Source organism: Dermacentor andersoni, chromosome 4 (assembly GCF_023375885.2).
Source record: "Dermacentor andersoni chromosome 4, qqDerAnde1_hic_scaffold, whole genome shotgun sequence".
Taxonomy (NCBI): Eukaryota; Metazoa; Arthropoda; class Arachnida; order Ixodida; family Ixodidae; genus Dermacentor; species Dermacentor andersoni.
In genome coordinates this window covers 36,668,506-36,689,296 of record NC_092817.1, presented here as the reverse complement: position 1 = coordinate 36,689,296, position 20,791 = coordinate 36,668,506, and the positions used below count along the sequence as shown (strand labels likewise).

Here is a 20,791-nt window from a genome sequence, read left to right as displayed (position 1 = left end):
TGACGTTTGGGCCAGGAATCCGCCTATCCCATTGATGAATACGTCCGGCAGCAGAAATGAAGGAAAAAGGATTTATTTTACATCATTTACACTGGCTCCAGATACGGAAGCGCACTCCATGTAGGAGCACATTAAACGTCTCATTTCACATCATGATTCGCCAGCACCCTCTTCACTGCAGCAAAATTCTCCGCTTTTAGTACAGTCGTCTCCCTAGGAGACTGGACAAGGGACATAGATGACTGTATCTGGGCCAATCACAATCGTCGAATCGGTCGCAAAATCCCGCCCATGATGTTGCAACGTTCCGCCGGACTCCGCCTCCTAGGTTGCACCCTCCCTCCCGCATATGGCGCAACTGCGTGGTAATCTGGGAAACCGAGGTCGACGCTGTTCCCACGGTGGAACTCGACGTTGACCCTTTCAACAATTAGTTCAGCTTGTCAGGGTCAGGTTCAGGTAGAGTAGTCTTCACTGTAGTTGTTAATACTAAGTGAGCTCCCTTTTGCGTCACAGTCTATGTCGGCCCACGCCGTCGTCTGGGCGAGCGCTGATAAAAGGGCTGCCTCGTGGGAAATGTCTAAAGAGTGCTCATCACCGTATTGAAACGTAACAGACTCCTCCGCAGGCGGGAAATTCGACCTGAGGGTGAACAGCTGTCAGGTTGCCCGAAGCGTCGGAGTTCAGTCGCGACCTCGGAGTTTGTTCTAGAAGTGGTGGCCGACGACACACTGCAGCTCGAGGACCCAGCCTTCACTTCGCTGTGGCCTTCTCCCGGGAATGCACAAGCACACACACCCTCTGGTCGGCGGGCCCGAGTGACACGCCCACCGTGCGCTGTGATCCGGGCATCGCATTATAAAGTTCTACCCCTCTCTCGGTCTCTCTTTTCTTTTCGTCGGGGTCAGCCCTCGGTAAGACAGAAACTAGTTGCCCTAGCTGAATAACATCGATAGCGATACGTACAGAACACTCCCGTTGCTTGGAATCTCCCGCTCCGGTTGTCGGCATTCTTCTTCTGGCTCCCTTTCCTATACTTGACCTCGAAGTTGCATTTTTTCCGACATGTTCTTCAGCCATACAATAGGGCAGTGGTCGCTCTCGACTGTGAACTTCGTGTCTTGAATACAGCATCCTAGCTTTTGAATGAACCATACTATGCACAAACACTCTTTCTCAGAGGTGTTGGACGCTTCTTCTTGCGGTGTCAGTTTTCGACTGAGGTACAGCACAGGATGCTCTTCAGCGTTTTCGTCATGCCGGCCAAGTACGGCACCTAGACCACGGTTGGTGGCGTCACACCCGAGAATGCATTCTCTGCAAAAGTCTGGCGAGACAAGCACAAGCCGAGAACACGAGGCTTTCCTTTCAAATCAACCCACATATTCCGGATGAGGCTCCACAAATCTTCCATTTTCGTGCGACTCACGCACCAACATTTTCTTTCTTGTCCACAAAGGACCCGCATTAAAGAAATACCCCCTCCCCCAAAACAAACAGATGCTGCGTAATTTACGCGCTGCAAACTAACGGAAATTCGAGCTTATATTAAAATACTTCCACGCACGCTCTGGGCGATTCAAAACGCTGTTGTCTTACGAATACACGAGCGAGACAAGCACCAACGCTTTGCTTCATCACGCCCCCGTCGCCAATCTGTTATTGTCATGTCATCGTCGTCACTGCATCGTCGTCACACAATCGTCGTCATACATTCGTAGTCATACCGTCGTCGTGATGCCATCGCGGTTGCATCGTCGTCATTCCGTCGTCGTCGTTCCAGCTTCGTCATCCCAGTGTCGTCACGCCGTCGTCGGCGTACCATCGTCATCATTCGAACATCATGATCTCATTGTCGTTACGCCATCATCATCACGTTTTCGTCGTCACAGCGTTGTCGTCGTCCCATTGACATCATGCCGTCGTCGTCATACCATCGTCGTAATTTGAGTGTCGTCATGTCGTCGTCGCAATTATATCGTCGTCATTCCATCTTCGTCATTTCATCGTCATCACGCCATCATCGTCATGGCATCGTCGCCATGCCATCGACGCCGTTTCATTGTCGTCATTCAGTCGCAGAGTCGCAGTGATTCCATTGTCATCATTCTATTGTCGTTATACTGTCGTCGCCATGCTATTGTCCTCATTGCGTCGTCGTCATGGCGCCTTGGTCATCTTGTTTTCGTCCTTCCATCGTCGTCATTCCAGTGTTATTATCCAATTTTCGTCATGCTGTCGTCGTCAAGCCATCGTTGTTATGGCGTCCTCTTCATTTCATGGTAGTCATTCCATCGTCATCATGCATGGCATACTTTCGAGTGCCTCAAGTTTGTGTTGAGAATGGCGTTTCCCGGTGAAAACGTGTCCAGCTTAGTCGGGCACTCTATACTTGCAAATTGTCGTTAAACGATGTCAGCATTTCCCGCAAACCTCAATGAAAGCTTAGCTTAAACCAATTCCCACAGCGCGTGGGATCCACATATTTTTTTTAATGGTTCCTGCCTGTATGCACGCTCCCCAGTGGTTCGCGTCAGCTACAGGACTCACTACGCACTCGGGCTGGTCCCTCCCACTGACACTTGCGTGTAACAAGCCAGGATTTATATTCGGAGGACGTTATGGCACGAAACCACGCGTTGGAAGACTAACGAATTCACATCTAGCCTAGCTTTTAATGCTACCGAAGAACTTAGCGCCGTGGAAACGCCAGAGTAGATAATTCCCAAAGAGCCGTTATAACGAAAGAAATCCATGTAGACTCACATTTTCTGTTTTCATCAAGATAGCTATGACATCTTTCTCAGAATTTAATAAATAAAAGGAAAATAAAAGGAGTTGAGAGTGTAAGAACTGAAGCATATGTTCCCATACAGACGCAGAGCGAATAAATGTACTGCGTGCTATACTCGTAGGAATATTTTTAAGATGCACATTAGCAATCTCAGACATTTAGATGCTTTGGCGCAACACATGTCACGGGAAAAGCCAAATACAAAGACTAATGTGCACCAAAACTGTGAACGTTCTTTTGAAAGGCTTATGTTTCGTAATTTTTCTTATATCTTATAGCAGAACAAAGAAAAAAGAACTCTTAGCTATAGGAACATAAGCCGATCTTCCTTGTTCAAATATTCTAAGTTGTGGACTCCCGCGCACGGTTTGTTTGCAGGCTCAACAACAATTCACGGTCCGGTTAAAGGACTTCTCGCACTGTGTACTGGTATACTTAACTGAACCTCAGTTATCTCCATGCATTATTTTTTTCTTATTTTTTTTTTCGTAGTCAGACGATCTCAGTGCGGAAAGCAGTATTAAGCGCTGTCTTCTTGTTCTAGAAAAGTGCCAACAAGTACCAGTTTGTGCCCGTTGAGGGCGCAACAAATGCCGTTCAGAATGCACGGTACGGCACGCCTAGCGAGCGAACGCTTCGAGTCTCTTATTTTGTTCCTCGGACACCGCGAAAACGACGGCCACCTGACCCACAGAAAGCGGCCAGATACTCGGAAAGCATAACGCGCGCTTGTGTGGGTGGGATTTCTCGTCTTTTGCCATTGCCTTACGAAGAGTTATAGCGCGGGGTCGCGCGCGGCGCCTTTTTCTACGTCCAGTTCGGTCGGCGTGTTTACCGAGCAAAGCAAATGCGTGTTCGAATCGTCAGGCAAACAGCGCCGCGTCTCTCCCGCAGAGGGAACGGTGTGGGCGGATCAAAGACGGGGTCCCGCGCGCGCTGTTCTTTACGCACCAGCGCGCATGCCAAGCAGAGAGGGCCTCGTTATGTACGCCGCGTGTTGGTCGACCTGAGATTCTGTGCCAGCGTCTCTCTTCATACTTTGCGCGTGACCACGTCTTTTGAAAAACAACGGCCACGAGGCAACGCGAGAGAAGGAGCATTTTTGTCGTCGTATGGGCGCGGCTGCGCGCCGCATACGTTGCACAGCCGCAGTGCGGCCTATAGTGGCGGCCTTTTAAGGCTGATAGCTCCGTCAACGACGCTTCGCGGGGCTTCCTAGCGATGCCGCGTGAGCGTAAACGGATCGTCACGTGACCTCCATCGAAGAAAAAGAAAAGTAACATTTATAAGGCAACCTGCGCTCGGTCTGCTCACTATCCGAAACGTTTCACCGTGATACACCTCGTCCAATTATCCGCCGAGGTTCATTACAAATGTGGTACTGAATTGTAGCAAGCTTCACAAAGCCGTTTCATTCATCCCTCCTCTCTCTCTCTCTCTCTCTCTCTCTCTCTCTCTATATATATATATATATATATATATATATATATATATATATATATATATATATATATATATATATATATATATATATATATATATATATATATATAGTTGTTTTTTCGGCGCCTTCCTTGTCCGCTTAAGCTCTCCCATGCGTTTTAACCGCGCCTCGGTAAGGCGAAATGAAAACGTGCCAAGCGTCTCAACGCACTCGCCTACCCGCTAGGAGTCCATAACGCGAAGGACCACTCAGCGGCATTCGAGTGGACATCAATGGTTTTTTATTGGACACACTCATGACGGGGCCCCACATCCTACCCATTGGTTGGGCTGTCACGTGCCCCACAACGCACGCTCTAGGACACACCTTTAGTCAGCCAGATGATTGCGACATGACGTGCGCAAACACGCACTCTTTAGGCACACATTTAGTCAATCAAAACCGTTGAGACGGCGTGGCGTCGGGGAAGAGTGCGCGTCTAGCACCACAGAGGCCCGGGTTCGATTCGCACCCAGACCTACATTTACCTAATCTTATTTTCAAAGGCATTGATTTTCTCTGTTTACAGAAACCTCGCCTAGAAATTTGCTGTCAATTCGAGTATTCTTTTATGTTTTACTCTTTACCGTCGGTCATTTTTGGTACCATCATTCTGTCACGCCACCGACTACAACGCCTGATTTTCGCGTAATGGGGCATATAATGTTTTTGCATTGAAAATAACTTGCGTAGGTCCTCACGTTTGATTCGAGTGACTAATTCCACAGCATTAAAGAATCATATTTTTAGATTGTCATTGATCGTCTTCCATGGTACTCCCACTACGTCATGGTCACCGCTGAGTTGCAGGACTAAGAACTACCGATTCTCTCTACCAGCTGCACTCTGCGAGTCTACAACGTCATCTATGGTCGTCCGAACAGCAACCACGCTGATATCACTATAGGTAGAACTATCCGCACCCTCACCATGCCTATCACGACATAACCTCGCTCATATACATACGTATACATGCCACAAGCAGCCAGATACCCAGATACCATGAACCCCAAATCTATCTGAACTCCGCCAAGTAGACCTTGTCTTCAAAACCAATTCGACTTCAGCCGATTAGCCAACTTAAAGTGTTGCATTTATTCTGTGGAGGATGGCTGAGAAACATAAAAAACGCTGAGGGTCCACGGCACTTGCAACTTCTGGATGCAGCGACATGCCTAGGTGTGCGCAGGGCTTTCTATTGGGAACGAGGGGAGGGAGGTGAGGGGGGAGTGCTCTTATAGCCCCCCCCCCTCACCTTACCTTTAGCCACTTTTTATTTGTGTATGTGAGTGTGTGCTATACGATCCATCCCGAAAGATTTACAGAACATTCAACGAGAAATGAAAAGCCATCACAGCATGCTTATTATTTACGCAATAATCGCTTATCAATAATCGCTATGCGCATTTTGTACACAACTTCTTTTAAACGCCGTGCAACTATGCACCAGGCCCTAAATCCACAATTCGTTGATTTTCGCGAAGTCATAAATGTGCGGGTTCCTTTTCAGAACTCCTTAGCACAGGCACTTCAAAAGCTACATCTTCTTATAAATTGATAACAAACTGCTCAACAATCTTGTATTGTGGTTTTCAGAGCAGTACAAAATAGCAATATCAACTCATCATGCTAACATATACAACCCTGGTAAGCTTTCTTGCGCTGACACTTGCTGTTCTCGTATATTTAAAGTAAAGCCTGCATTCTTTTGACCAACGCTGAATAACAGAAGCATGGCTGGTAAACATCGCAGTGCCCTGCTCAGCAAAAGGCAAAAGCTAGCATGCAAAGCGCGTATGGTACATGAAGCTAACAACTGCGCACTCTATTTGAGCCCCTCTCCACACTTCATCCCGCCCCCATTGAGCAGGCTCGCATGGGAGGAGAATAGGGGGTATCGCCCCCCTGTCACACCCTGTCTGCATGCGAATGGCGACGTGTTTTCTTGCGATACCGGCCACGTGCATTTTTGACACAATTGTGCTAACCTCAAACACTTTCCCTCTTTAGAATACTGCACGAGGCTGAACCATACGAGAGTTCGGAAAGGCGAAATACGGTGAGGACGCACACCAAATGACTCATTTTTCACGAGGGGTCGTGCACTTCACGCTCTGTACAAACGCTAGACCCATGATTGTGTGCACAGCTATTTAGGTGCGAATATCGTTGGTAGCACGGGCCACACAAGGTGCCGGCTAAAGAATGAATGAGCACAGCCTGCGTGCTCATCAGCAGCGATGTTTAATCCGTGAGCAAGCGTCATCAATCCCGCAGCAGCCTTCTAGAGCGGTTTTAAAACTACGGAATAAGCGCGCAAAGGAAAAGGAAGCAGCACCAGTGTGACAGAGCAGGCAATTGTGTGTGTGTGTGTGTGTGTGTGTGTGTGTGTGTGTGTGTGTGTGTTTTTTCGGTGATGTCGCGCGCGAGTTTCGCCGCCAATTTCTTTCAGTGCGCGTTCGCTGCAGGCGCTCTTCACTCACGTATCTCGTCTCTCTCTCTCTCTCTCTCTCTATGCAGAAATAGAGAGTGAGAGAGCGCTAGTGCGCTGCAAGACCGCGCACTAGCGGAGCCCATCTTTTCGCGCTCTCGATAAGCCGTCATAAATCGGACGCTTCAATTAATAATAGCGGAACTAATTAGCCTTAATGGGCTAATTACGCAAGCGTGCTCTGCGCCCCGCCGTGACTGTGGCGGCAGCGCGCTCTCTGACGCGGCCCCCTCTCCCAGTACCGGATCTGCGAGCCACTATCTGATGGTGCCGAGGAGAGAGGGCGTAAAGGAGAATGCGGGTGAGCGGGAGGGGGCTGATGGGGGAAATGGGGGGGAAGGGGTTGCAGGATGAAGAGGAGATATCCGCGGAGACATGTCCGCCGCGGATCTTGATTCATTGCGCTTTTATCTACGCCGCAGAGCCTGTGTCGAAATTGTCGCGCTCGAAAGCGAATCGGCGTGACGTGCCGAGCGCGTTCATTTTCGCGTCGTGACTGAAAGGAAGCGGCACCAGCGCTATGCGCCTGGGCAAGTGGAGGGGGACAGAGAGAGAGTACCGAAGTACAGCTTCGGCGTGCATGGGCCGATCGCGACAGTTTGCATTCATGGCGTCGCTGCACGAACTCCCGAAACTGTCCTATGTATATATAGGCGCCCTGCTTTTGCGGCGGCTTTGTGTGACCGGCAACCCGGAGAAAAATCCAGACTGGTGCGAAGAGCCACCCCGCATTTGATAAACGGACCTCGTGGCAACTCGCAGAACTTTGCTTACTGTTCGGTTAAATGCTATAGCCGGGGTTTGGCATTCGCAGAGCGTGGTGCGCAGTTGCTGAAAGCGAGAGAGAGGGGGGGGGGGGTTAACGGGGAAGTGGAGAAGTATGCTTCGCGCTGTTGCTGAAGCGACGCGCGTACGCAGTACGGGGAAGTACCACAGACTAGCCTGACTAGGCGTGTGTGCGTCAGGTTGTGTCTACAGCGCGCCGTGCGTGACATGCGAAAGCTCGACGTGCCACCGAGGCGACGGTTTTTCGGCGAAGATGTCAAGCACTGCTACCATCGGTCATAAGCCAGCAGAGGAAAGCGCTTGAAATCGTGCGTGTGTGTGCAGCTAGCGGCCGCACCCATGGCGAGAGAGTTGAAGGTAGTGCCGAAATAAAGCTCTGAAGAAATAGGCCTGTGCTTTTGGAAGCATACTGCATAAATTATATATGCGAGGCAATTAAGGGAGTCATAAGAAGTTATGGCCGCGTGAAAGAAGAAAAAAATGAGCGAAATTGAATTTTTCAGTAATAAGGAGAAGGCACAGCATGTTCGAGGAAATTTTTTTCGCATTGATCAAGTAGAGGGAAGTTCTAGAAATCAACAAAGTATTATGAGCGCCACTATGTCAGAAGCGATCGCCATAAGGAGGGGAATATAATTTTCATATAGATAAATGATTCTGCAACGTTCAACATGTCTGCAGAAAGCTTTACTTTTTTTTAAATATAACTAATCTGTGCGAACACATCATTCACTCTTGACATTCCGACGCCTCCCAAGAAAGTGTCGGAACATTTACTTCCATGCGAGATTTGCAAAAGACGGAAATAAATGCAATAGTTTCTAGCTGCCATGTACATTGTGACCCTCTTTTAAAGGCAACAAAGATCGCAGCTCAGATTTCAGGCGCCTGCCTTGTTTTCTCTTTCGTTATAAACATCATCACAACATGTTACCACCAACCATTTATTTTTGTCCCCACCCTAATGAAGCGTTCTTGCACGTAATTCTATAATGCCATATGTTATACCGTTGTCACACGTACACTTCTGATCGCCATCGGGGCCAATCCGGATCGGACTTCTCGATCGCATCAACAACGCTCGCTGCTTCACGGTCTAACGGTACGGATCGAGTTATTATCGTCTGCTGATCATCGGCAACTCTCAGAGCTGCTTGCATAATGCCTTGGCTACAAATTCATAATCACAAAATATGGTTAAATTAAGACCGTATTTCAATTTTACAGCTTGCTGTTGCTGATAAAAAGGTTCTTAAACTTTTTTTTTATTGTTGAGCTGCCTTCACTTTTTGTTTTTAGCGTTTTCAGAATACTGCGCTCGAGGGCGCAGACGTCAGCCTACGATCGAAATCAAGGGGCTGTATCGCAAATGACCATGTAGCAACACTCGATCCGGAACAAGCTCAATCTAGATCGGCCCCGATCGCGACCAGAAGTGTACGTGTTACACCGGTATTATACGTTCCTTTCTAGTAGGATCCTTAAGAAACCGATAAAGTTTGGAAACGTTCTTTCAACGCTTTCGCCTTGGCGTGGCATACACAAAACACTTTCTTTATAAAATTCACCGTACAAGCTCCGCGTCATGTTTGTTTGGAGTAGTGGACGAGGACATAGCCCACTACATAGCCCACGTTCTGCTCGGGTTCCCATTATGCACCTAGAAAATGCAACAGATGCGCTTTAAACTTAGGGCGCCGGGAAATCATCCATTGTCCCTTGGAACAAAGCTTGGACCATCGCCAGTTAGTCGCCTTGAACACCAACTTTTCGTGTAGTAAGTTACTTTTTTTTTGTAAGTACGGACATGTGCGAGAAATACTAGGGACGTTTTTGTGCATTGAATCGCCTTCATTTTTATGTTTCGTTTGCTTTCTCGTTTTTCTTTTTTGGCTGCTGTAAGTGTGAGTGTCTGTACGCCCTAAAGTGTTCTTTTTATTTTTGGTTATTTCATTTTATTTTAACCCAAAGTTCTTTTTGCCTATGGAGTAGCCGAAGGCGCACTCCATTCGAGCGCTCCAGCTAAACTTCATTTAACTTTACCTACCTAGGTATCGGGATCAATTATCTGTCGTTTTCGGAATAGTAGTGCGCGCTGAGTGAAACGTTTAATTATAGAACTAGGAAAAACGTTTAACTTATGTTGGTGGAATACTACTGACAAGTTTTCTTTAGAAGTGGACTATACGGTACTTATATTTAGGTTCGCTTTGAGTAGTTCCAGGTGGTCAGAATTAATTGGCAGCCTTCCACAACAATGTGTATCCTAATGCAGGTGTCGATTAAGGATGTAAAACGCCTTCATGTTAATACTTTTCCTTTTCTTCAATTTATGCTCGTCCAGTGTGTCACGTAGGGTACCTTCTTTTGCTCCCCAATCCCTACACCGCAAGGCGAAGTCGACCTCCGAAGTCAGACTCAGACGCTGGTATAAGAAACCGAACCGGCCAGCTGAGTAATCGATGACACGTGGATAGAATAAAGGCTCTGTATAACTTCTTTTATCGAACAAAAGCGAACAAGCACTGCTGAGCGAACATTCGATAAGTTCTCTCGTGGTCTTCAATCGTGTATGCTCTTCTCCGGTCGCCGTCTCCCATCCGGCTTTCCCGCGGAGATCGACCTCGATGGACCTTGCTTCCGGACATCGGCAAACGTATAGGACGACCGCTACAAGCTATTCTAACGGAAGCGGCACCAAGGCTACTCGGTGTATAGCCACAGCGGAAGCAGCGCATGTTGTAGGCACACGGCGAAGACAATTAACGTGGAACCTCGGCGTTGTAGTAAGTCAGGATTAGGGGCGGCCTGCTGGATCCGAGAGAGTCCGACACGGTTTCTCGAGGCTGTGGTGCGCGAGGCGGCCACCACCACGTTTCAGCCAATTACAGCTTTCGTGCGCGCGCTCGATCCTTGACGAGCGCGTTCTGCGTGTCGGAGAAGTCCAGCTCAGTCGCTTCACTCGCCCGCTTCTTCCTTGCGCCCGCACACTATTTCTCTTGCGATGCTCGCTGACCGCGATCAATGGTTCGCCGCGGCACAGGGACGGGCGGACACTTGTGCAGTTCTCGGGGACAAGGTAAACAGCGGACGCGGTCGCGACGACGAGTTATATACGCAACAGCGGGATCCTCATAGCTGCTGCTGCTTTCTGAACATCGTCTCTGTGTTTTGCCAGCAGCGAGACCGCGCGATCGATTGCTGCGATGCCGATGTTCAAGCGCACGCACGCACACACAAACGCGCGCACATCTGAGGAGCCCTTGCTGCAGGCTGCTGCAGCGTATACCGCTCGCTTTAGGAACGTCCCGTTGTCGGAAGAAGGGGACGCCCGATGAACTCTCTTCTGCGCCTTCAACGGGCCTCTTTCTCGCCTCTTCTGCCACGAAGCACAGGCACGCAGCCGCGTCGAGCAGTGCTGCCTTCCGGTGCGGCGGTTATCGGCGAGAAACTTCTGCGCTGGCTCTTCTTCGGTGCTTCCTCTCTCTCTCCCTCTCTCTCTCTCTTTAGTCTTAGCAGAATGTGGCGCACACGCACAGGGGGATACAAAAACAGGGCCGAGTCAAAGGAAAGCGTGGCCCCGAACAAACAACGTGTTCCCTAGCGCTCACGCAACCGTGGGTTTGATGGAGCCGTCGCGATATACGCGTATAAGTACTACGTCGAATAAACCGCGACCCGTCGCGCTATAAGCGTGTTTTGATAATCAACGCCCTCGTAACAGCACGGTCTCGCCATGGTGGCTGTCGGGCCCGTTATACTTTGTGTTTGTTCAGCCGAGCGGCTAGTTAGCCTGGAGACGATGACGGTAGTCAACAGCGGTTAAGCGCTTATTTCGTCAACGGCAGTGACTGGCCCGTCGTCACGTTGCGTAGCGCCCCGTTCCGCTATCGGTGCTTCCGACGAAAAATTTAAAGGGTGCACCGTTTTAGAGCATCGTTTTTCCTTTTCTTTCTTTCATTTTAAAAGCGCGAAATAGGCAGTGTATGTAAGCTGCAAGCCAGAAATGCTTTTTATTTATTTTTCAGCACTAATCACTTGAAATGCTGTTGCTAACAGAATTAAGTATTGGAAGAAGCCAACAATTATTCATTCAATGAAGGACATTGATTCTTGCTCAGCAAATATGCGTCAGAAGTAAATTGTTCGTACCTACCCGTGAAAGGGAACTTTCCTTCAAGACTTCGGCTTTTCAACGACTCCCCGACGAATGCCTGCTCGTTGCACAATACAGGGTTAGCATAAATGATTCGTTCGTTTTGAAAAGCTATATTTTCAAAAGTATTGTACGTACACGCATGAAAAATATATGAAAATAACCACAAACTCGCCAAGTTTGTACACGCTCTACAAATGTTCAATATGTGCCACTTTGGTGACACTACACACGTCCGGGCAATAATCGAGTTCATTACATACATGTTGTAGCATAGTCCTTTCAATTGTCTGCACTGCAGCACTGATGCGTTCTTTGAGCTCGACTAAGGATTGCGGTAGTGGGGGTACGTAAACAAGGTCCTTAACGTACCTCCACTACCGCGATCCTTAGTCGAGCTCAAAGAACGCATCAGTGCTGCAGTGCAGACAATTTACAGGACTATGCTATGTATTGAAAATGTATGGAATGAGCTCGATTATCGTCCGGACGTGTGTCGCGTCACCAAAGGGGAACATATTGAACATTTGTAGAGGGTGTATAAACTTGGTGAGTTCGTGGTTCTTTCCATATAACTTTCATGTATGTACGTGTAATACTTTTGAAAATATAGCCTTTTCAAAACGAATAATACATTTATGCTATCCCTGTATTTTACACTCTATAGTGCGTACCTTCAAGTGCGTATAGTGCGTACCTTCAAGAGGAAAGCACTAACGTAAAGCTGGCTTCTTTGCAGTAAGACACGTTATGAGGAGAAGCATATTTCTAGGGGTGGGCAGCGCAACTCGGGCGAAGGACAAAAGGAAGCACACGATACGAGCGCCGCAGGCAAGTGCGCTCGTATCGTGCACTTCCTTTTGTCCTTCATCCGGGTTGCGCTGCCCACCCCTAGGAATATGTTCAGTCACAATTCGCCCAGCTTGCTGGGTTAATTCGGAGGAGAAGCACACAAGGCTCACATTTGAATCGGCTTGTCAAAGCTTCTTTTATAATCTCGGAGACCTGCGAATCCCGTCTTCGACAGCGGTGCTGCCATTCACTGCGAGCGCGCCTTGCTTTGTCGTCGCAGGTCCGGACTTCTGGGGACGGCTAAATCCTGCCTGGAGCCTGTGCAGCACGGGGCGGCGGCAGTCTCCAGTCAACATAGAACCGCGGCAGCTGCTCTTCGACCCGAACCTCAAGCCGATTGCGGTTTCAAATCACAGGGTACTTATCCTTCATTGATGTACTACATATAGCATGAACGGCTGTGAAGCGTTGCTGTGCAGGTGTGCTCTCACTTCTAGCACCTCAACCTGAAGCACCCGCAGAAAGGTAACATTTATTCCTGCACATAATCGAGTCCTCGTACAACGTCATCTAAAATATCAAGTTATGAAACAGCACATTATCTGCAACAATATAACGTTCGTCCAGAGAGACAGGTCTAGCTATGATAGGAATGATGGAAGGAGAATGGGCGTCACGAAAAGTAGACTTAGGCTGCATCACTTACGCTTCTCTAGGAGCAGAAGAATAACGTGAAAACGTGCACACACACAAGCATTGGTACGGCACTTCGACCATGTCCGGACGTTGATGTTGTCGTTGTTTATTATTATTATTATTATTATTATTATTATTATTATTATTATTATTATTATTATTATTATTATTATTATTATTATTATTATTATTATTATTATTATTATTATTATTATGGCGGCGATGACGACGACTCTCGAGCCTACGACTCAGTTTCAGTTCTGCCGTTATAAATTGACGCAAGTAATCCAAGGATAAATACAAAATCTTTGCACGGAACGCAACGTTTTCCCTCCGAGGCCCCCTTTTTACATACGCCACAGCAACCGGGTACGACACCATCCTAGCAGCAGCCGCGCTTACGCAGTCTCGCTTTTGCTGCGTGTTTCCTCATTTCTGCGGTATGGGGAATGCTGCCCTCGTCGTTACGTCGTCGCTTCCTTGCCGTTTGTTTTATCTGTAAGCACTCTCGTGCCTAAAGACGTGGTCCACATAATATCTTTCTCTCGAAGCAAGGACCCGCTGGTACCTAAATGTCACAAATTTCGTGGCATATTGAAGTAGAAAGCTTATTATCTCGTCGTCCCCCCCCCCCCCCGCCCAACCCATCTATTCGCGCCACTACTTTTTGTTTTTTGACAAGTGCTCGCGAGAGTAGACAAAAAATAAAAGAAGGGTAGAAATACAATGCACATTCTATTGTACATTTGGAAACGCTTCCCTTTCTTCTGAACACCCGGAGTACGTTTGCAACCTTTTGAGTCTTAAAACAAAAGAAAGCGCCATGCCACAGTGAGCTGTCACATTCCCAAAGATTCTACGTTTCGGGTGAATAACCTCTCGCTAAATACATTTCTTTTGTCTTTGCCGGTGCTTTCATTCTTTCTTATCTTCATTTTGTCGTTCTTTGCTTTAATTAAAGTAAAGCGCAGTTTTGTTTGCAGCCGGAAAAAGAGCTGCCAACTTTATTTCGCGCTTGAAATATATATATATATCTATATATATATATATATATATATATATATATATATATATATATATATATATATATCGGATCCATCAGTGCTCGGAATGTCCTGGCCAAACGAACAAGTTTCAATAAAGAGGCGAAATCTCACATGCGTAATAAACCAAACATTTTGCATTGGAGCCCACCGTTTAGAAGCAAAGTTACTTTCTCTCCCATCCGCCTAATGATTTAACGAGCAGCAAATAATTCGTTAAATATTAACTATTTTTTCAATGCTGCTTTTTTTGAACAAACCAGTTTAAAAGCGTTTGTAAACGGTATGGCAGTTTCCTTTGACCACGTTATCTTCCCTACATAAGTTTTCTTACACGTTGCAAGAAAAACCCGCGTTAAGAATCTCTTAGGATCGTTGTTATCAATCATGTAGCCGGTGAACTAATATTTCTCTTTGGCGTTTATAGTTTCATCTAGAGATCACTAACATATTCTGGTTCAGCCGCCAGTGGTTTCCTTAATATTAACGTGCGTGATGGTTGGGGGAGTGAGGGGGAAGTCTTGCCCAAAAGTCATTGCTGATCACAAAGCTACTTTTGATCGCACATTCTTTATCTGCCGATTTCTACGTTATATCTTAGTAACATTATTTGTCAGTTAATTTAAATCTTCGTGCAGAATTACGTGTCTGAGAAATACGAATTTCATTCGCCACTGGTGAGTGACAGAATTTCAAATATTGTCCAATTCTAACTAGTCATCATTTTCAAATTTACTAAGATTATACTGCGATGAATAACATTAACTATTAAGGGCAAATGCTTAACCGTCTCGGTGAGACATTGAAAGACGAGCACACAAATAAAGTGAATCCCAAAGAAAAATTAAGTCGCCAAGTACGTCTTCGCGAAGACATAGTCATTCCGAATAAAGATTATTTTCACCGTGCTTCAATGAGTGCAGCGTCGTAGCGCCTCTTAGCAGTCTTCGGACTAAATTCTGCGCTTATATCGCTTAACTCAACAAAGGCATCATCTCTCTTTATGAGACCACTATGCTCGTAGCAGGGATTATTAGCCTCAGCTGCCCTAACAAATCGAGAGCGGACTCCACGATTTCTAAAAGCCTGCTTTTTGCAGATGCACCGTTTATCCTTGTCACATGATACCGCAAACACCCGATTCAGTTCTAGATATTATAACGGTTGGCTAATACCAAAAACATTAACAAGTCCTAGCTGTCCAGTACGCCCGTGATAGGGCTAGGAGGCTTGACCTCCTGGTCCCAACATGGGACTAGCCAGGAAGGTGGCAACACCTTGTACAGGACCAAAATAAAGTTTTTTTTCCTCCTCCTCCTTCTTAACAGGGAGATGTTCCACGGCACCTCTACCACGTGCCTTTGTTTTTCGCAATTCCAAGCGCTTGCATCGCTTCTCGGGGCTTTTGTCCTAATAAATAAAGAAGTGCTAAGTGCTCTGTGCACACAGCAATAATTTTAACGCCTTCTCAAACAAAACCTTTACGATGGAACCCAGAACCAAGACAGTTGTCCCGGCGGTGACGAAGTGGGCAAGAACGGTGACGACGACGATGACGTGATGACGAGCACGATGATGCCGACACAACGAATCACATTGCCGCGGTTTAGGAATCAAATCCTGGGTAAGGACAAGCAGACCGTCCTTTTCTCGCAACTTCTTGCGCCAATGGGAACACGGTGATAAACACGACGATAAATCATTGCTCCGGGTGACTTGTTCTGTCAAGAAAACAAAATGATAATAAATATTATGATTATACGCGAGACAGACGCAAAGAAAACTGGATGAAGTGGTTTTGGCGGGCTTCACTGCAAAAGGCTGATTCACGATTAGCTCATTGCTGCCATACAGAAACCAAGCTGCCGGTCACGCAACTAAGGTTAACAGCGTTCGCCGAAAAAACGCGTTAGATCAAAGCTTCAATTAGTACAGCCAACGTCACGAGGTTCATTTCCCTGTCCTTTTTTTCCCCGTGCCCTCGCCTTCTCACGCCGTACGCGAGCGTCCTAAACCACGCGGCAGGAGGCCGACAAAACGCGTTAGGCGCAGCAGACGCCTCCGCACATTTCTGGCGAGCTCTCCTCGAAAGGAGAGTCGCACCACCAGAGTAGCGCGCAATCGTCATTCGACCGCGCGGTACGAGAGGAGCTCCGAGTGCCGCGCCGTGAGCAGTTCTCGCGAGGACGCCGTCCGCGTAGCGATGCCGTCGCGGGGACGGCGGCGGCAGCAGCAGCAGCCGTGGCGGCGGGGGCGGCCCCAGCTGGTCCGGACGTGATGGCCGCTCTCTTCTGCCGATATCTGGGGGCGACAAAGAGCGGAAATGAGGCTCGTTATCGGTAGAAAACAAGGCCCCAAGCACGAGGAGAGCCCATTTCGCGACGGCAACGCCCCTCGCGAGACAAATGGCACCGCCGCCGGGACGGATCTCGCGTCGAGCCACACCGACCGGCCCTCGAACAATGAGTACCCCCTCCCCTCCCCCCAATCCCTCTTCTGCTTTCTGTCTCCGCTCGCCCGCTCCGCCCCGCTTCTAAAACTTGCAGGCTGTATCGAAGACGCGCCAGTAATAACTCGAATCACCGTTGCAGGCATCTTGCTCGTCGCAGGAAAGATGAGAGCCGCGCTGCGGCAAAAGCCAGCGCTCGGCCAGAACTCTCCTGGCTCTGTATACCCTGCGAGCGTTGGCGAGCGACCCGCTTCCGAAGCGATCACAAAAGAGAATGCTTCTTCAGCGGGCGTATGAGGGAAGGTTAATACGTCTCCATACTCGACGCAGCGGCCAAAGGAGCTTTCGTTTTCTCCCGTGATCGAGTCTCCCTTCTCCGAGAGCAAACAGTCAGGAACAGTTGTAGCTTCATCTTCTAAGATAATGTTTGTCGCTTTCCTTTTTTTTTTTGTAGATCCTCTGTCAAAATTTACTAGATGACGCAAGGCTCGTCTCCAGCGACCTCATTCAACTTATGCACGAGGTAAAAGGCAAAGCAACCCGGTGCTTCTTGAAAGAACAAACGACAAAGCTGGAACTTACAAAGCAGCGCTAGCGTAAAGGTCTCAGTCTGTTACTGCAAGTGCAGGATGTAGGGATACCAGCGTAGCAACGCCATTCCTCTGTGTAGCTCTCTATATATATTTTTTTTTCACCATGGGAGAGGTTATCTTTTTTCTATTTGTGGTTCCGGACTGCCCGTCACTGCCAGAGCTCGCTGCTGCAACGCCAACGCTCACTGGCTGAAAGCAGCGCCTTGGACGGCCCTGGGCAATCCGGGAGGACAAATCGAAGACACCGTCGGTTATTCTAAAGATGCAGTATATTAACAGCAGTACGGGATCAAAAGAGAAGCAGCTATCCCGTCTTCTCGTAATCACATCCCATCAATTACCGATATATGCGTCTTCCGCCATTCTTCTGATCATTTACAAATACAATAACAAAGTGACAGCTTTATGTAACGTTGCCTAGCTTCCTACGTTCAATATTGCGGAAGCTCCGACCCCGCTCAGGCTTCGAAGCTTAAATGTTACTTTGCGGCAATGGGATAGCTTATCTTGCACGAGCGGGAAAGGTTGCAAGGAAGAGAGGTAAATAGATTGGTGAATTGAAACAATTCAGCTATTTAGCAGTTCCTATCCAAGCGGTCGATGTCTCTTGAGGCGCGCCGCAGGTGTGCTAAAGACAAGCCGGAAAATTAAAGAAAATATATATTTTAACGCTAATAGCACTGCTGGCACTGTCAGACCAGTTTTCTTTCTGGTTATCAAAATATTTTACGAAAAATATAGCCCGATTCCGAAGAAAGTGCGGTCTGAGAATGTCGACCGATCTCTGAGGTAGTAAAGTATGTGTTAACCCTGTTCGCGGCTCATTTCAATTAAAAAAAAGGAAAGTTCTTTACAATTTATTCGCTGCTGGGCGGAATCGAACCCGCGCCACAGGGGTTCCTCAAGCACAGCACCCCGACGCTTTAGTGTCCGTAGAGTTGGAGGAACTAATTCCCCGTGTTCGCACGCACCGGCACGCCACGTAGCTCGGAGGCCATGCCCAAATTTCACGGGCGCGTCGTTAGATGGCGCAGCGCGTCTAGAGAAAAACGCGAGAGAGGAGCCCAGCTGCAGCACACGCCTCATACACGACGCATTTCGGCTATTCTCATACTTGCGTAGCTAGCGCAGATTATTTTGCTCGAATTTTTGTTGCATAAATAAGATCCTGCAGTGCGCCTTGATCAACTCGGTCGGTGAGGAGCGGCAATGGCGCCGTTCGGCGAGGCCTCTCAGCAGGCGAACTGTTCGTTGGCGCAGGTGGACGGGCTTCTGCAGAACACGGGCCAAGGCATCGTGTTCCGCCTGTCCGAAGACGACGAACTGGGCGGCGTAAACATCAGCCTCGGGCCGCTCTCATACCGGTACCGCGTCTACGAGCTGCGGCTGCATTTCGGCCGCACCGAAGACCGAGGCTCCGAGCACTCCGTCTCCGGATTCGTCTTCCCGGCAGAGGTAAGCGGCGCTGCACGGTGCCTGTTGGTTAGTTCGTCGGTTAATTAGGCCTAATTAGAAGGGATCGAAAGGGGCGCTTGCGTAAAAGGCAAGCGTTTCGAACTGGACACCTCAGAGGCCGTAATGCAATAGACTTGCGCCGTTCTATCGATCGATCATTATCCATCAATATCATTTCGTCACAAACACTTCCGCACATGAAATAAGTATTCGCTGATGAATTCAATCCACGTTACCACTTGGGCGAAGCAAAATGACAATCATGCATGCGACAGTATGGCCCGCAACCTCTTATGCTATCCTGATCGCACTTGAACAGAACTGTGCAGCTAACAGACCTCAGCGCAGAAGCTTTCGAACGCGCGTGTTTTTCCGCGCTGCGGCTGCTTAAATATTTGTGCACCAATTAGCACTCGTTTCTCAAAAAGCTCTTTATGCATGTTTTAGACGCCCAGCATCACGATGCCACCTTACAAGAGATATATACGCGTTTTTATGAGATGCAATTCAAAGAAGGACGAGGCCTTCCGACCTTTCGGTTTTTTGTGAGCATCGACCGCATCTTTTGATACCCGCCGGCCCGAACCAGTTCTAATCTGCGTGTCTCTGAGTGTGCAATTTGAGGCTCGACGGAGATAACACAGAAAAAAGAAAGGAATAGAAGAGATTGGAATGCCATTTAATCAGGCGTTTGTTTGTTCGTGTGTCTTCGAACGCTTTGTCTTGCTCTTCTGTCTTTATTACAATATGTTTTTTTTCTTCGTGTTTCGTGTTCCGTAAGCGATCAGGGAACGATCGAGCGAATTCCTCGCCGAAACAGTGCGATGGCGCGATTTCTCGTAACGAGGCGTTCCGGCTGCTGGGATATCGGAAAGCCATCAGGCGATTCTCACGTGCCACTCGTGGCACGGGAAAGGAGATGGCGATTAGCGGGGCGCCTACGCGAGCTCCTCCCCCGCTCCACTTTAAACCCGAGCGATCCGAGTCGAGTCAGCTCGTTGAATTCCACCCGGCGATGCCCACACGAATGACTCACCGTGGTGAGTTTTCGCGTGATTGGTGCACCGGACAGCTGGGGCAGACCAGAAAAGACCGGAACAGAACAGAACGGATGTGAAGAACAGGGCGACTATGCAGACCCATTGCAAAATTTTGGAATCTATCTAAAGGGAAGCTTTCTCTAACCAGTTCATTAAATGCTATCAAAATGTTCATACTCCTGAACGCGTTTTGGAGCATCTTACCAAAACGCGGAAACACCCACGACGCGACCCACCCGCTCCACGAGACCGCGCATTACACTGTCACCAGAACCAGCCCGCCTTACTAAGCATGGAGCAGGCCTAGCAGCACCGCCAAACGCCGGGAAAGAGGGCGTAAAAATATTCGCCTTAATAAAAGAATTATGCACTCGAATACGTATTTATCTGCGACAGTGAAAACATTCAGGTACCGCTTGCGTGTTTCATTGGGTAAATCCACAGAAAACAGTCGGCCACCGGCAAATATGCAGGGGTGGTGCTGATGAGGCTACATATATGCCGATATATTATGCGAGCGATGTCCGGCGTGTGAGCTATCCAGCGAGACAGCAATAGCCACGAACAGCAAATTCTCCTGGATGGTCCGTAAACTAAACTCCTCTTTAAAAGTGACACCAAAGTGCTCGGCTGTCCTTTTTCGCCCTTCCTGAGTTCCTTCACATTGTCCGCTCTCTTCCAGTAGCGCGCTCCGAAATCACGCAAGCTTGCATAATAATTAGTTAACAAGATTCGTCGGCACGTCTCTCCGGTTCTCCCTGCTTTACCCGCCGCCATTTGTTTGACAATCTCTACTTGCACCGTGTTACGTGTACCTATCCAGTGCTTCGCACAGCTGACGTTGAGCCCAGAGAGCGAGGTTTTTCGGAAAAGAGGCCTGTACACACGCACGCACGGACCTCCAAGAAGTCGCAGCTTACTGAACTTGCTCTCAAACGTACTACTCCTGCTCATGAGGTGCCACTTGTAGGTAGCAGCGTTAGTTAGTGAAGTGATTCACACTCACAAACCAT

General features: G+C 48.2%; 1 protein-coding gene across 2 annotated transcripts in view; it reads left to right on the top strand.

The window, feature by feature from the left end:
• Positions 1-20,791, top strand: part of LOC126536939 (carbonic anhydrase-related protein 10-like) — a 122,328-nt gene that overhangs the window by 79,172 nt on the left and 22,365 nt on the right. For both annotated transcript variants that reach the window (XM_050184010.3, XM_050184009.3), the window contains exons 3-4: positions 12,783-12,919; positions 18,544-18,738. In XM_050184010.3, the coding sequence (XP_050039967.1) occupies positions 12,783-12,919; positions 18,544-18,738 (332 nt within the window). The remainder of the gene's footprint in view (positions 1-12,782; positions 12,920-18,543; positions 18,739-20,791) is intronic.